This window comes from Cygnus atratus, chromosome 2 (assembly GCF_013377495.2).
Source record: "Cygnus atratus isolate AKBS03 ecotype Queensland, Australia chromosome 2, CAtr_DNAZoo_HiC_assembly, whole genome shotgun sequence".
Taxonomy (NCBI): Eukaryota; Metazoa; Chordata; class Aves; order Anseriformes; family Anatidae; genus Cygnus; species Cygnus atratus.
The window spans coordinates 63683545-63699746 of NC_066363.1; the positions used below are offsets into that span (position 1 = coordinate 63683545).

The following is a 16202-nucleotide window of genomic DNA, read 5'->3' on the forward strand; positions in this document are numbered from 1 at the left end:
GTCCCTCTTATCCCCTTATGGACTTGTCTTTCTCACTGCTTTTCTTGCTGGTTTTCTATCTTTGCAGTATTCAGAAGCCAAATCAAGCAGCTCCATTTCAGGGCAAAGCCATAAATCAAGTCAGGAGGTTTTTAGTTAGAGATGGGAGAAGAAGACTATGTGTGGCTGACAACTAAGTTTATGTGTAGGATTGGGCTCAAGATCAAATCAGGATGTGGCTTGCAGTTCAGTGCTAGAGAGGATGGATTCATTAATACTTTCTCTGCAGCAGAGAACTATAAATCTCTTAGGACATGAACTACATCAGCATGGAGCAGGCTAAGTTAAATGCAACCATCCCACGGCTGACCCAAATTCATCTGAAAAGGAGAGCTACTGCCTCTCCCTATCTGGTAGCTACTCAATCATACCCATACGGAGATAACACAGCAGGCCTGCCTGTGTCTATCCACATTGCTACAAACCAGGAGTAATGGAGTCAGGGAGACCCAAAAAACAAATTTAAGGAAAGACTTAGCCTCTTCCCTAAAATCACTGGAAATACTCCATTGGCTTAGGGTCAAGGCCCTGGGGATGGTGAGACCCACATCCGAAAACAGTTTTTCCTCTGTTAATGAATGTTGATACCAGAGAAGAGACCGACTACTTAGGGCAGAGTGGCCAAGTGAAGCTCTGCTTCTTGAGACACTTCTGGATAACACATTCATTACAGGGCTCTGCTTCTTCCATTTGAGGGTGTAGGACCTCAGACACACTTCTGTACCTGCAGTCAGTCTTCAAATCCCATCAAACACTCACCTTTTCATTAAATTGAGGAGATTTCTTGAAGAACCACCTGATCACATGCAGGGGGAATAAGAGGAATAGTACAACACTGTTACAGTGACAAACAAAATGAAAAGCAAAACTCAATTTCATTGCACATTTCTAAGAATGTAGGAGTATTTTATTTTATTTTATTAAATAAAAATCGAGCAACAGGTCATCTCTAAATTTTTGGGTGCCAGCATTAGGAAGTAAAGCCAAATCCAGTGACCTGCTGCCTCTCACATGAGTTCCACATATCAGACTGTAGAAAATCAAACGCTTTCAAGTGCTGGGTTGTTTGGATCTGGCTTTTAATCCAGATCTAGCAGCTTCTTCCCATCTGTTGAACATAGTAGTCTCTTGTAAACCAGCCAACCTGACTTGTCAACAGTCAATCTACTTTTAACTTTCCCTATAAATTGCAAATGGAACTGTTCTCACTCCTCTAAGAGAGTAAGTGTCTCACAGCTATGTCACATTGGGAGTGATTCAAGCCCTAAACATAGGCACCAAGTGCCATTTTTGACATCTCAGAGTATCCAGGACACCTGCAGCAGGGATGGCAGATACAACACAGGATGCCTTAGAGATTGTGCACTTCTGGAGAGACAGCTGGAGGTGGGAAAGATATTGCAAAGCATCTTAAATGGCAGTATACACCAACATTGGGGTGTCTGTATTGCTCTTGCCACCAGTGGCAGACTTACGAAAAATAGTATTTGGCTAGCTGCAGCCCTCTGGATTATCTGCATTTAAATAGCAATTCACCCAAATGATTGGATGCAAATCTCTCCTCCTCCAGGAAAAGAACTAGCTAAACCTAAGCATCTGTGAATATCGATCGTGTTTCATTTATGTCTTGAATCAGAAAAGCATTTCTTAATCAGGAAAGCTTTTATGCGTAAAATTTACTAGTGGGACTTTGAAGGCTGTGCATACACATCCCAGCTATCCACAGCATGCAAATCAAACTCCATCACCTGCAGTGCAAGAGTGACAGCAAAGAAGCAGCCAGAAAAGAAATTATGCTTTGTTTAAGATTAGACCAAGACCATGACTGCAAGCAGCTCACCCCACAGCAGCATACAGAAACACAAACTTCAGGTGCAGGCCTTATGCTCTGTACTTGTTTCTATTTTGCAATATCTTCATTCTCTATCCTCTTTTCTCACTCCTTCTCTTCTTGTATTACACCCCTGTTCTCTGTTCAGCTCCACTCTGGTCTCTCTTCTCCTCTTTTCTGCATTGTGCCTTGAAGCTTGCTTTGAGGAGAAAATCCTGTCCCCCCGCAGCTCTTATGGGGAACGTTGTGGGCAGAACATCATTAAATCTCCGCCGGATTGGTGTCGGAAAAAGATCTAAGAGATAACCCCCTGAGGTAACAATAATACACTTTGCATTTTAATAGTGGTGCATTTGTTACTATCGCTGACAGCGATGCCAACTGCATATATCAATGAATCGTTTATGTTTTAAATAATCCAGTTCTTCCAAGCTAAAAATGAACGTATCTCTCTGTTGCCTCTCTCTTGAGGGCTGCTACTCCATACAAAATCCAGTCCTCCTGTTGAGAAGCTCTTTTCAGCTGAATAAGAGCCCCACACAGTCCTTAGAAAATATGGCTTAGAACAGAACCACTGCTAGCTGATTTTTTTTCTGTTTAATATCCTTTTTTCAGATCAAATTCAGTGTCCCTTTGTTAAGCCATTCTGCTGCATCACTCCCTGGACTGAGGCTGCAGTGCTAGCGCAAATAAATTATTCAGGATCTCTGGAAATTAAAGACGCATTTACAAAAGGTAAGAGGCTCTTCTCGGGTAGGTATTACCTCCACAAGCGTAGGTAGTTATGAGCATCTCAGTGGAAAGCATTGGCACAGCTATAAATCAAGTCGAAAGATAAAGAAAATGAAGGGCTTTCTTAGAGAAGTGTTTTAATGGGTAAATTGAGTCATCAAGGAAGTGCTTATGATCCAGGATGTAATTTCTGATAAACACATTCAAGAGAGAAAGAAGAGACCAGGCAGAGTAAGTATTTGAAATTCAGCTACCCTTGCACTGTTGAATGTCTCCCACCAACTCCTGGACCTCTACTGCCCCCCTCTCTGTCGCTTTTCAAATTTTTTCAGACCAGTGGCATTTATTAGTTTTGGTGAGGAGTCAGGGATGGTTATACTTCCACTTGTGAATAAACCCAAATTTCATGAGCCTTGAAATATTTCTGAGGTGTGCAGAGCTGCTGGCTGGGTCCAGATAGCACCAAAAGTGCTGCGTGGCTGAGAAGGGCTTCTTGCTTACTAATCTTTAGATCCTTTCTGCTGTGAAAGCAATTGGAAATGCAAAGATGCAAAGAAAAAAGCCTCCAGTTTTCCCCAGATGAACTCTGGGCTGACTAGAATTTCCAAAACTGCTGGAATTATATATTATATATCATACATATATATATATATATTTATATTATTTCTTAACTGGTTTTGAAGCAACAATGAGCTATCTGGTGCTTGATTGCTCAGTGAGCTATGACATGTAGTAACAATGCTTAATTTTTCTGGTCAAGGACAAGAATCCCAAAGAGACAGATCAGCCTAAGAGTGGCAAAGAAATATACAATATACCCACATTCTGATATAACATATGGTATCCATGTATCTCAAGAAAAACATAGATGATAATTACAAAATTGTTCTGTAATTATTTAGAAATTTATAGGGTATTCACTTTCTCCATATTTACTTAATATGTTTTATTATTATTATTTTTATTTTTTAATATTCTAGCAGCTGATTTTACTGTCAGGATGCTTCTTGATAGAAGCAAGGGGTTTTCAACAGGTGATGGAGGACATTCAGAAGAACTTTCAAACCCCACACCTGAGCATTCATACGCATCCCTCACACCTTACGATCTCTCTCAGTCAGTCAAAAACCAGAAATAACACATGGTCTGCAAGCCTGTGTGAAGATGCCAGGAGGCAAGACAATAAAACCATGCTGAAAACAATGAACAAATAAATTAAAATGTTGATGGAGAATGTTGATTAGGAGTGTGAGCTGCTTGCTGTGCATCCACAGACCCCCAGCTGACCCCCAGCTCCAGCACCTCTCCCTTTCATTGCATCTCTCTGGGGAAGCAGTATTTTTGGAGGAAAATCAAGCTCTCCCAGCTGCGACTATGTCAGGGTGGTGGTCAGCTTTTAGCTTCACTGACACTGACAGTGCCCATTTAAATCCTCCCAATCTGGGAAACTATTATGCCAAACAAAGCAAGAAAATTGAACCTTTACAGTACTGTGTCAATGTGATGATTAAGATAAGATACTGAGGGAAGATACTCTGGGATTTTTCTATCACTTGTAATTTTCTTTGGATTCTTTTGCCCTGACACAGACTCACCTCCTTTTATATCCTGCAGTTGTCTGCAGTGTAAGCGTGAGAGAGAGGCATGTAAAAAGGAATGATGCACACAATAAGACCCCTCTCCCCCCCCCGCCCTTTTTTTTTTGGTTTAAGTGTAGGGGGGAATTGGGAAGAAGGAAGAAGGGAAAGCACATCTCCTATTAAGTTAAAGAGAACAGAACAGGGTGATAGGGTATCAGGCACTGAGGTTAACTGGCTATAGATGATAAGAACTGTTGACCTCATTTTTTTTGGCCTTTTGTTATTCCCTCACCGGAAGGGATACCTGAGGGACTGTGGTCATGGAAGCCACCAACCCCAGTGCCCTGCATCTGACAGACGAGGTGAGAAGTACCCATAGCCAGCCACAATACCAAAGACATTGCCATATATTTGTGCAAAAAGACTGAAAGCTTCAGAAATACATGTGCCTCAGGAAGGAGGAAGATTTATGGAGGCATTGCCAGTGGCATAGGTGCTGGCACCTGACGGGAACTCTCTGATGGAAAAGCCCACCTGAGCCTGCAAGGGATCCTTGCACCATACTACCTGCTTGGACAACATCTTCAACCCTGTGAGACCTCTGGCTCATGGAGCTGGGGGTCGGGGCAGACCCTTTCTGATCCTAAATCCGGCAGAAAACCTAATCCCCAGCATTTAACACATTTCTATATAACACTAGAAACTAGTGCAGCAGTGCTCCTCACTTGTGGCCAACATGACTCATCATTGGTGAGGAAACATACCCCAGAAAACCAAGCTATCCGCCCAAGGAGAATAAATTTTCCCTAAGTTTTGCAGCCAGTTTTCTGAAGAATGAAAATTAAATACAATGCAAACACAATGTGGTAATCACAGAATGATCAAGTATCTTTTAAACCCATTGTTGGGGACATCACTTAATCCGACACACAATAGTTAACATCATAAACCTTAATTTCAAAGGGAGATTACTCTCATCCCTTCATGCAACCACTTTGGCAGATTTAATCAAACTCTGTCTTGAAACAGCTCTGGGCTTCTTTTTACCCCCACTCCTCTGTTTTGAGGGCTATTCTAGGTTTTCACTCTTAGGTAGTAACCTTTATTAATGTTCCCACTACAAATAGAGGTATGATTAATGAAATCCCATGCTCTTGTACCAGAAGTGTCCATTTAAACCATGGTTTAAACCATTCTTCTCTCTTTCTGGTGTTTATGCCTTGAAGGATTCAAAACCAGGACTGTAATCCCTTTTAATCTTTGTTTTGCTGAATTGCCAAAGTATTTTAACATTCCTTCAGACATCTCTATTGCTGTTGGGCTCAGGAGCATGTCTCCTTTCTCAAACCCAGTGCTTTTCTCTGTTTAGCTGTCTCTTTACCCACCTTTTATTTCTTGTATTAATCTTCCTCTTCTTCACTTACATGAACATTTCCTGTGAGGTACCGTATAAGAAGACCCTTTCCTTATTTCTGGGTAGAAATAAGGAAAGTAGTAGTAGGGTAGTTTCCTTATTTCTAGGCCTGCTGCATATAACCTTGCTAACACAGGATGTTATTTTATAGGAAGATGTTAAGCCAGCCTCACAAAATTAATTATTGACAAAACAGTGCTAAGTTTTGTCCTAATTTACCTTTGTGTCCTTGATTACTTCTTTAAAATCTGGTCTAAGTGCACACAAAGCCGCCTGCACCACTGACTGCTCCAGTTTTGCAGACGGATGTTGGTTTTTGGACAAAGGCCTTGCAGGACATCACAGACACCCTTGCTGTGAGGCTGGGGACAGTTTTGTGCCTGCTCTGCCTGCTGGTGTGGCAGTCCTGTGAGCCTCCCTGTGTTACTGTGGGGTGCAGTGTAGGACCCCCAGCATCCCCAACAGGGGTGTAGAGAAGGGGTGTGCAAGCAAGCAGGCACCATGCCATAGCCTCCAGAGGAGATGGGGTCAGGCCTCTTAGCTCTGTCACTACCAGCAACACCCCTCACATTCCCCCTTTTGGTCACTGGGGAAAAAAATAATGAGAGTTACAGTGGGGTACACTGATCTTTGTTTCAGTGGAAGTCCTTAGTAAAAGCACAGATAAAAGCAACCAAGGAAGGATGCTGAGTTAAATAAGTGCTGGTCACTATTTTTTCCACAAGACATGCATGCAATTTGGAAGGATTTTCTCTTTGTTTCTGGAAGATGTTCATTAAAGCCACATCAAATATCAGACTTATAAGATTAAAAAAAAAAAAGTGAAATAAGTTAACTTACCATTTTGGGAAATGTTCTGTAAGTCTCTGTGATTACAGTGATTTCTCCTGCGTAAACGTAGATATAGAGAGTCTGTCCAGCCTCTGAAATAAATCGAGAAAATGCAAGCCACTAAACTTTTATGATGTGGATGAAAACAAGTCCAATATTTAAAAAGTTTGTTCTTGTCTCTGAACAACACTGTGCACCAGTTGTGCATATACTTCCATTTTACAATTTCTCTTTTTTTTGAGGTCATAAAATTATTTCATTTTCAATAGCATGGCCTAAAATGGATGCTCCAACATTCTCTGAGAAGCAATAAATGGTTGGAGAGTTCTGTTTGGATTGTTCATCCTCTATGCTTTCACCCTAATCTTTCAGGCAAGGTGTTTAAGAACCTTTTTCTTATACATCATTTACCAAAACAGTCCTGTTGATTGCTCACTAATTGACTGTCCTGGTTTCAGGTAGGACAGAGTTAATTTTCCTCCTAGTAGCTGGCAGGGTGCTATGTTTTGGATTAGGATGAGAAGAGCGCTGATAACATGCCGATGTTTTAATTGTTGTAGAGCAATGCTTACACCAAGCCAAGGACTTTTCAGCTTCTCGCTTTGTCCTGCTAGCGAGCAGGCTGGGGGTGCAGCAGGAGCTGGGAGGGGACAGACCCAGGACAGCTGACCCAAACTGGCCAAAGGGGTATTCCATACCATCTGACGTCATGCTGAACAATATATAGGGGTGGCTAGCCGGGGTGGGGGGGCCGGCTGCTCGGGGATAGGCTGGGCATCGGTCAACGGGTGGTGAGCAATTGCATTGTGCATCACTTTGTACACATTATTACTATTATTATTATTATTATTATTATTATTATTGTTATTGTTATTATTTTCCCTGTCTTAATAAACTGTCCTTATCTCAACTCACAGGCTTCACTTTCCCGTTTCTCTCCCCCATCCCGGAGAGGGAGGGGGGAGGGTGAGTGAACGGCTGTGTGGTGTTTGGCTGCCAGCCGGGCTAAACCACAACATTGACTTTTCAATTGGCTGTTGTAGAAGAAGAAATAAAGGAGAAGAAATATTGTCAGGGCATTCATTTCCCAGTGCCATAAATCTCCGGTGGATTGATCAGAAGACAGGTTAAATTTGATTTTGATTACTTTTCTCCACTACTTTGCACTGTCGAGAAAAATTAAAACGCAATGAAAAGGATAACAGCCCACAGGGAAGCTGATGAGAAGGCCATGCTCTGAGCCATGAGTACCTGGCCATGGCTATCGGAGCTGTTGATCTTGTGTTTGAACTTAGGCACAAAGAAATCAGATAACTGAAATACCATGGCTCAAGAACAGCCAACTTCGACAAATGCAGAGGAACATAAGACAATGATAAGTTTTGAAACCAGCAATAAAAAGTAACTACCTACATAGAAACATATGATAACACTAACTAGTAAGCAAGCGATAGGCTATGCAAGGAATGTGGGAGGTCTTTGGCTGTCAGCATAGCAGGCAGGGGGATGAGGAGAAGCAAACCAAACTTCTTGGTCATACACTCCTTAGCTAATCCGTGGCATCCCTCTTCACTGATTAGGGGGTGGAAAGGATGGGCACAGCCTGCATCAGTTTGCATCTCTGTTTCTGCAGGCTCAGTGTAAATGGGAGCCTTCTGCAAGTTGTCCTCTCCCACTGCACATTGCCTACTGGTCTCCTCTACACTTCATTGTTGTGCTGTGAGATTTTGAGCTGCTTCTCTTGAAAATGAAAAAACAAACAAACAAACAAAACCTCCCAAGCAGTCCTCCTTTATTTTCTTCCAGGCATGGAAGAGATTAAAAAAGAGATCAAAAACTCAACACTGGCCCAAGGCCTATTGCTGGCAATGCCAGGGTCGGTACTAAGCTCCCGTCACTTGCCAAATTCAGATTCTTTGCAACCCAGTTAATTACTGTGTATAGAGCAGCTGGATATTGTAATCGATCTATAAAGGCCGGTTTTGTTGCTATCTCTGAATGAGGAGGCTGCACAGGTCTTCTCTGTTTGGCTTGTCAAGTAGTATACAACATTAAAACACACACCCTGTGAATGTAACTGAGGCTGGGAGTCTGGTTTGTGCACAGGCAGAAAAGAGCAAGCAGAAGGAACAACTGTATGGTGCAGCAGATATCTTTCCTGGAAGACAGTATACTGTGCCAAGTTTTTAGTTCTGTTGGTAAAGGGCCTCTGTAGACTTGCCTCATGCTTGGTTTGGCATTTCACTGTATTCATGAGCTGTCTTAGACACATCATATAAAAAATACCTAGAACCCAGGCCATACCAGGCACTTTTGAGGTATTGTACCCTTTAGTTCTGGCAGGAGGCAATGGTCTCTTAATGCTAGCCAAAAAGATGACTGAAAAATACTTTTTTTTTTCTTTTACTTCACAGTTCAAAATGCCGACATTTCAAGGTGTTTTCTTTATGTTTGCACTTTATTTTCCTTACCTTCTGGCTGAGACTTAGACTTTTTTTTTTCTCTCCATCTATCCCAGCAGTCTTCCCCATCCACATGAAGCAATTCAACAAGGTAAATCAAGTCACATGCTTTTCCCTTATTCTTTTGCAACTTCCCTCTCAATGTGAAAAAAACAAAACAAAAGAATGGGGAAGAAAGATCACCTTTCCCCCCAAAAGGAACACCATCAAAATAACCTCAGGTTATCATTTATTCTACTGTTTCAACAACAAAAAGGAAACAGGATGAAAAGGGGAGGAAAAAAAAAAAGGAAAATGCTGATTTTGTTAGTTTCAGTCATGCTTATTTCTCCCTGCCCCAGAAGTTTGAGATAATTTTTTTTACTACTTTTTTTTTTTCTTTTCCTTTTTTCTTCCTTCTAAGGACAGAGTAATGTCCATATATTTAAGATTTTTAAAATATTGCTAGATTACCTTGATTTCAGAAATCAAGCTGACTAGTGTTTTTTGTCTTTTCTTCCAAGTACTATTTGTCTCAAATGTTTTGAGGGCCTTCAAACTCGTTACAGCTCACCCTCCCCATCCATTAGCTTACCCAATGGTGGAGTTCAGGAACCCAGTGATCTCTGAGAACTGGGGCCAGTCAAGCTCGTCAGTAAAAGCCATGGGGAGGTTAGCAAATGATTTCTGAAAGAGAAATTTTTAAATCAGCCTGGTTTCATATTCACAGCCCCAAACCAACAATTGTAACAATAGGTATAGTGGTAATTATTTACGCATGTACTTAAGAAGTTGAGTCTTGCATGACAGGCATACCAAGAGGTGGATGAAGGAGGAGCAGAACCAGTGGCACACAGAGATGGCTGAATGGCATCTACTGGCACCCTTTGATTTTGGAGGGGTCCAAAACTCCTCCTGAGGTGTAGCACATGCTGCAGGTGCACACTGCCAAGGCGGCAACTCTTTGCTGCAGCACTGCCCTGCCCAAAGGTGGGTCCACCTGGGCACAGGAAGAGTAGACAGCGCGGTGTCCCCAGCCTCTATTGCAGATGGAGGGGAAGGCAGGGATGATGCTGAATTCAGTCCAAACTCCCTTGCTCTCTCTAACGTCATAAACCATGAGCATCCAGCTTTTAAAAACCTCTAACTGGTCCTTACTGCAAATGTCCTCTTTTCCTGCTTTTGCTGGTATTACTCCCTAATGCTTTTTTTTTTTTTGTATTTATTTTAAGTGACCGCCTCTGCAAAAGCCTCAATGCAGATGCAAGCTCTGCTGCACATTCGAAACACTGTGCCCAGTTCATCTCCACTTTGATTTGTGAAAGTGCCAAAACTGGTGAAAGACGAGAAAAATGGCCTCAAGAAATTGTGTTGCTGCACAAGGACAAGAACATGGAGTAAATTTCCAGCTTCTCCTAGTCTGGACTATGCTTACAAAGACAAATGCATAAATCCAGTGTACTCAAACTGAAAAACTGTTGATGAAAAAGGTAATAACCAAAAGAAGGTCAAAACATAAAATAAGAGAAATTACAGGCTGATTTAACTGGTGTAATTTATTAGCTTCATTTTCTTTTAAATCAATTGTAGGGTTTCCTTAAACCCACACTGCTATCAACAGCAAGCAGATGGTAATTTTTCCTCCGAGAAGGTCAGAGGTAACTGAGAGCTAAATCCTGGTGTCCCCAAAAAGTCCTCGTTCTCACAAAATTATCATTTATGTGAACAGGAGTTTAGCCTGAGTATATGGCTACAGGCTTTGTATGTAAGAAGCTGGGGGGAGATGGTGGGAAAGGGGAGGAGAGAAAAGAAGGGGGGAGGGAGGGAACGAGGGGGGATGAAATCCTGAAGCCGAGCTCTGAGAAGCCTAATGCAAGCAGATGCCAGTGTAAAGCATGTAACAGCGTATTTGACCTACTTACGGTAGATCTGCATTAGTTACCAGGGTGAAAATGGGTCTGGCTTAATAGCTTTCAGTTGATTCTCTCTCATATATATGTGCGTGTCCCTGGCTGTATCTGTATATGCACACACACACACATATATACACATACACACAAATACATATGTTAAAGACTGGAGGGAACTTCCAAACCTGCCTTCTTCTAATGTGATAGCTTTGTGTACAAACAGGCCCTTAATCGAAGGGCTAAGCAGAAATGGAGGGGTACAGCATGGCTTGGCCATTTGGAGTATTTGGATTATTTAAAGGCAACTGAAACATTGAAATAAGTGACTTAACATAGAGCAAGCTGTAGAGATGGTCTCTTACCAGTCACAGCATGTATGTGTATACAGAGAGCCCAAAACAGATTATATATTTTTTTTAATCAAACCCTTCTATGACCAAGCCTCTCATTATTTCCATTAGCACTCCACAATAATGTTTTCCTTGGACAAGGCCCATAATAATTTTAACTGTTTTTTTTTTTCCCCTGCAAACTTCGCTAAAATATGAATTAGCCAGAATCTAATTGAGTTGCAAATGGCTTTGAAAAGAAATGTTTGAGCCCAGAATTATAGCTGCATTTAAAAACTGTATATACGTTTGGCATTGACACTGCTCCAGCAAAGCACTTAAAGCCAGACTTTTCAAGATATTTCAGAACCGAAAGGTGAAGATGAGTATTTAATGGAAATTTCACAAGAATGCTAGACCTTGAACTCACAGGGTTGTAATTTGGAAAGCACAGTCTAACAGACTGCATTTTGCTTAATCTCAGATGCAAATGTGACCCACACTAGAGGTGGATCTATGCTGACTTTTAGCTCAAAACTTCTGAGCACAGCCTTGTTTAAATACCATTCTCTAGACTATTCTGGCTGAGAAAACATGCTTCAGCCTACGTGTCATATTTTAGCAGAGAATGATTAGAAAGTTTTTCCAACCTAGCTTCAAAGGCTGTATTTTAGTCTCAAATGCTGCAGATGGGTCTCACTTCGAAGGAACCTTCTCACCTTCTAGATGTGTCCCAGCTTGAGATACATCTCCCAGAACCCTCCTGTTTCTCTTGCACCAGGCAGCCAAAGCCATGGCTGATGCTAAAGGCATGCACCAAGCTGTGCTGGACAAAGTTAGCTTAAATGGAAGACTGCTCAGCATTGCCATGCCAAGAGATTTTCAAAATGCGGCCAAAAAAGGACCCTGGAAATGTAACGCTCCTATGAGCCTTTAGAAATGGCAGTTGCAGAAATTGTGAATGTGATGAAGTAACCCTTAATTTGAAGGAGAATTAGGTGTTTGTTTTTATAGTGTTTTTAATGATGTTCAAATTCTCTTTGCAGCATTAAGTACCTCAGATAATATTCTTATTCTAAGTATAAGAATAAGCAGACCTTAGAGCTTGTGAGGAGAGAGCATCCTATCTTTTTATAAATCGTGTACTGCATTTATACTCTCTCTGTGCAGTTGCAAGAGATATAAATGTGAAATTAGTAAAATTATTACCTTATTTCCTCCAAAATACAGCCAAAATACAGCATCTTAGTCATCACAGTGCTAGCTGGGAGAAACTTGCCTGCAAATTACTGGATTTAGAAAAAAGCTAAAGAATGTTTTTAAAAAGATTTTCACAGATCAAATTGCTGTTATTTGTAGTGGGGGGAAGGAGGGAAAAGAAGTCAGAGAGATAAGTGATCAGGATATCCTGAACTCACTTTTAAAGAAATGGTGGTGGAATTTTTTATTTTTCATAGGAAACATATAGTATGAACCTGCTATTTAAATGAAACCTGGAAACCTTTTGGGTTTGTGGGCAAGTAGATATTTTGTGGATATAGTGGATTACAGATAGACGTAGGATTTATTTTTCTCTTTATTTAGCATGAAATAGAGATCCAAGAGTGTTTAAATGCATCTTCCTAGAAAGGGTATCTCCAGCACATTTATAAATGTATTGCTTTTATCTCCAGATAAAATGATCTCTAAAATGAGATTTAAATGTAAGCTCCTATCCCAGACAAACAACAGAAAAATGCTGCATTTAGTAGCTATTTGGAAGTCAATTGTAAGCAGATGGACAGAGCAGCAGGAGTGCAATATCCATTGCTAGACACACTAGTGTTTTTAACATTAGCTTTCCACAAAAACCATCCACAGACAAAACTAACAGTATATCTTCTGCTTTGTTAAACCTCATAGAAAGCATGTCTACTGCATTACACTTTATTTTTAGTGTCAGAATTTTCGTGTCAAAGGAATGAGCATTCAACTCAATTCTTGCTGAACTTTTCTACAGGAGAAAGGGCTGGTAAACCCAAGACCAGTTGACAAGAAGGAAGCTAAAATAAGGGTGACTCAGACCCTTCTTACATCTGAATAACTCCCTCCCTATAATTGTGCAATGAGTGTTTGGGGATTTAATGGCGTGATTGGAGGTTGAGGACGGAGCCATGTGCTCTGCTGCTTCCACAGGAACATGCGGGCAGGTATCCTCAGTGATGGTCCTAACGTTATTTTCTCAGTGTTGCTGCACCTCAGCCAGATACCCATATGGCAGATTTTGGGACTTAACAGCACCATGTTGGTCAAAAACTTTGCAACTGAGGTACCTGTGACTTCCCCTAATGCTACATAGGGTAGTTTTTTGTTGTTGTTGGCTTTAACTTTCAGATCTGGAGAAATAACACGTCTATCTGAGTATAGCTTTCAAAGATGTGTCCACCTTGTAATGAATACTCTCCACACCAAGTAGTGTCTCCATATGCTTTTGGAGGGAAGAAAGTACTCTAAGGGAGATGGTAACTTTGTGACTGGTTCCCAGCTAGACAGAGAAATCCAAAGCCCAGTATAGAACAGCTTTCCATATGACAGCTTCCCAGCAGTGGTCTATGAGAATACAGAGCAGGGATCTGAATTCCAAAACTGTTCAGCACCAAATTAGGTGCCCATCTGGTCACTCCCCTGCTGATCAGCCAGTTACCCAAATGACATCCTGAGCCCACTTCAGTGAGGAAATTTCTCTTTCGTATTCTCATTCTTCCCCTGTTCAACTTTGCTGCTCCTTTGCATGGTAGCGTAATCAGGAGAAGCACCCATTTTGCAGAGCCTCTTAACTGAATTCTCAGCACCTCTCTCATAAAATTATTTCCCCACCTAATTAGCTCTAAAGCAGGAATTAACAGCTGCTGCTGATGTGGTGCTGATTAACAAGAGGGCCTGCAGTATTGTTAAAGCACAAATTTTACTTTACAGTTGTATATGTAAGCACTTGTATACATGAACAAGTGTAAGGATAAATATGAAATATATAAAACATAAAACATGTAAAAATAGAGAAAATCAGTAATGCAATAAAATATTGCATTTCATAAATTTGAATTAAGAGGCACACAAAGCTTTCCCTGGAACATGTTAAAATTCTTGGGGGGGAAAGCCTTATTCGGTATTCCATGCAGAGGGCTGAGACGCCATTGAAATGGAAATTAAAGCTTTGAACTGACTCTAGTATTGACTGTAGAGGAAACCATTTGATCAACTATTTTTTCAGTGTGTCTTACAAAGAAATTTTGGCAGAACCAAAGTGAAGTATCTTGAGCTTGATAGCACCAGTGAACAGCAGGTAGATGAGGCTAATGCATTATCCTCATATAGCCTGAGCATCAGATCATTGCTGTGGTCCCAAATTAAGGATGGTTTCTCTGCAGTTAGGATGTAGACAGTCCATGCTCTCTCTGGTCACAAAACCAGCCCTAGATGTGCTCAGAAATTCCCCTCAAGGAAGACTTAGTACTGAGAAAGGATGGGTGCCTATTGACCATGAAAGGTGCACTTTGACTAGCCTCAGATCACCCTGCTAGCTCTTGGCTTTTACAGGGATGGAAAACCATGACCTGCTGCTTTAACCCTTTCATTTTTGCATTTGAAAGAGGGAGACAATGAGAGAGAGGGGAGGGAAAAAGGATGACAGGAAGGAAGGGACACTTCTCATGCAGACATCTCTCTGCAAAGTGTTTGCATGCAACAGTAGTCCCCATTTTCATTCTTCCCTTGCTTTGAAGAAATATCTGGAATAATTTTTCAAATGCTCAAAAATAACCGTTTTCCTTTTTAATTCATTAATTAAACCTGCACATGAAGGACATTTGCCAACAGGATTTAACACTACAGATCGAGAGAGAAATATTGCACCTACAAGACCCCAGAGCAGGGTAAACTGCTGCTATTGCTATTCCACTCACACAAAGAGTGAGACGCAGAGGGCATGCAAGAGAAGGAGGCAGCAACAAAGTCTGAATTAGCTTAGAAATTTCTTTGTTAACAATTTTGTGCACAGGTGACAACTTTCTTAGTTAGGGTGAGCTGCAAGTTAAATATTTTAGTGTTCTTAGAGTTCAAACACTCGTTCATTTACAGCACTGAACTCTCTGTATCTCTGCATTAATATTTAACTGTTGTATATTTGCCAGGTCAGTAGGAAAGTTTGCAAACAGCTGTATTTAGCTTCTCCAGTTCCAGCGATGTCTTAACTCCATTTAATTCCTATACTGTGGGTGAATGGAGTGACGAAGAAAAGCTAGAGGGAAATGTCTCTCTCCTTGCTCATTCCCCTAGTGCAGGGCTTTAGCTCTAACTTAGAATCATGGAACCATGGAATCATTTTGGTTGGAAAAGACCCATAAGATCATCGAGTCCAACCATCATGTAACACTGCAAATCTACCACTAAACCATGTCCCTAAGCGCAACATTCACACACCCTTAAATACCTCCAGGGCTGGGGACTCCACCACCTCCCTGGGAAGCCCCTTCCAATGCCTGACCACCATTTCTGTGAAGAAATTCTTTCTGACATCTAATCTAAACCTCCCTTGGCATTACTTGAGGCACCCTTCCTGTGGGGAAAAAAAACACTTCTCCCTTTCCAGACAGCCCTTGCTCTTCCCAGCATGCCAGCCGGCTGGAGTTTAGCACTGAGAGAAAATAGTTTTTGGATTTTGCACAGAAAGAGCCACACAAGTTGCTTGATGCCCATCAGACTGTAACAAGGGGCACCAAAACCCACTTCATGATCTGCTCTCCAGCTCCAGACCTCGAAGCTTCTGGCTCTGCATGCCATGACCAACTCTCGGTCCTTACAACTAGTGGACCAGCAAGCGAAGAACAGCAAGTTTCAAGGAAGAGAAATGCCTTCTAAACCCTCATATGTGATAATAAAATGCTGACATAGTCTGAAATTATTGTTGCCTACGTGGCTCTGCCACCAGTGTTACTGCCAGAATCATCATCACCAGTGTTATTACCGTCTTTATTAGACAAGATAATATCAATTACCATTAGTGCTAATTTATTATGTTCATCATCAGCTCTGTCATCAGTGTCATTCATCTAATCAT

General features: G+C 41.3%; 1 protein-coding gene across 3 annotated transcripts in view; it reads right to left on the minus strand.

Annotated features, from left to right (window-relative positions):
* AOAH (acyloxyacyl hydrolase) overlaps positions 1-16202 on the minus strand; it is a 78860-nt gene that overhangs the window by 22205 nt on the left and 40453 nt on the right. For all 3 annotated transcript variants that reach the window (XM_035552387.2, XM_035552386.2, XM_050708682.1), the window contains exons 13-15: positions 9464-9555; positions 6437-6519; positions 799-835 (exon numbers count right to left, since the gene is read on the minus strand). In XM_035552387.2, coding sequence (XP_035408280.1) covers positions 799-835; positions 6437-6519; positions 9464-9555 — 212 coding nt within the window. The remainder of the gene's footprint in view (positions 1-798; positions 836-6436; positions 6520-9463; positions 9556-16202) is intronic.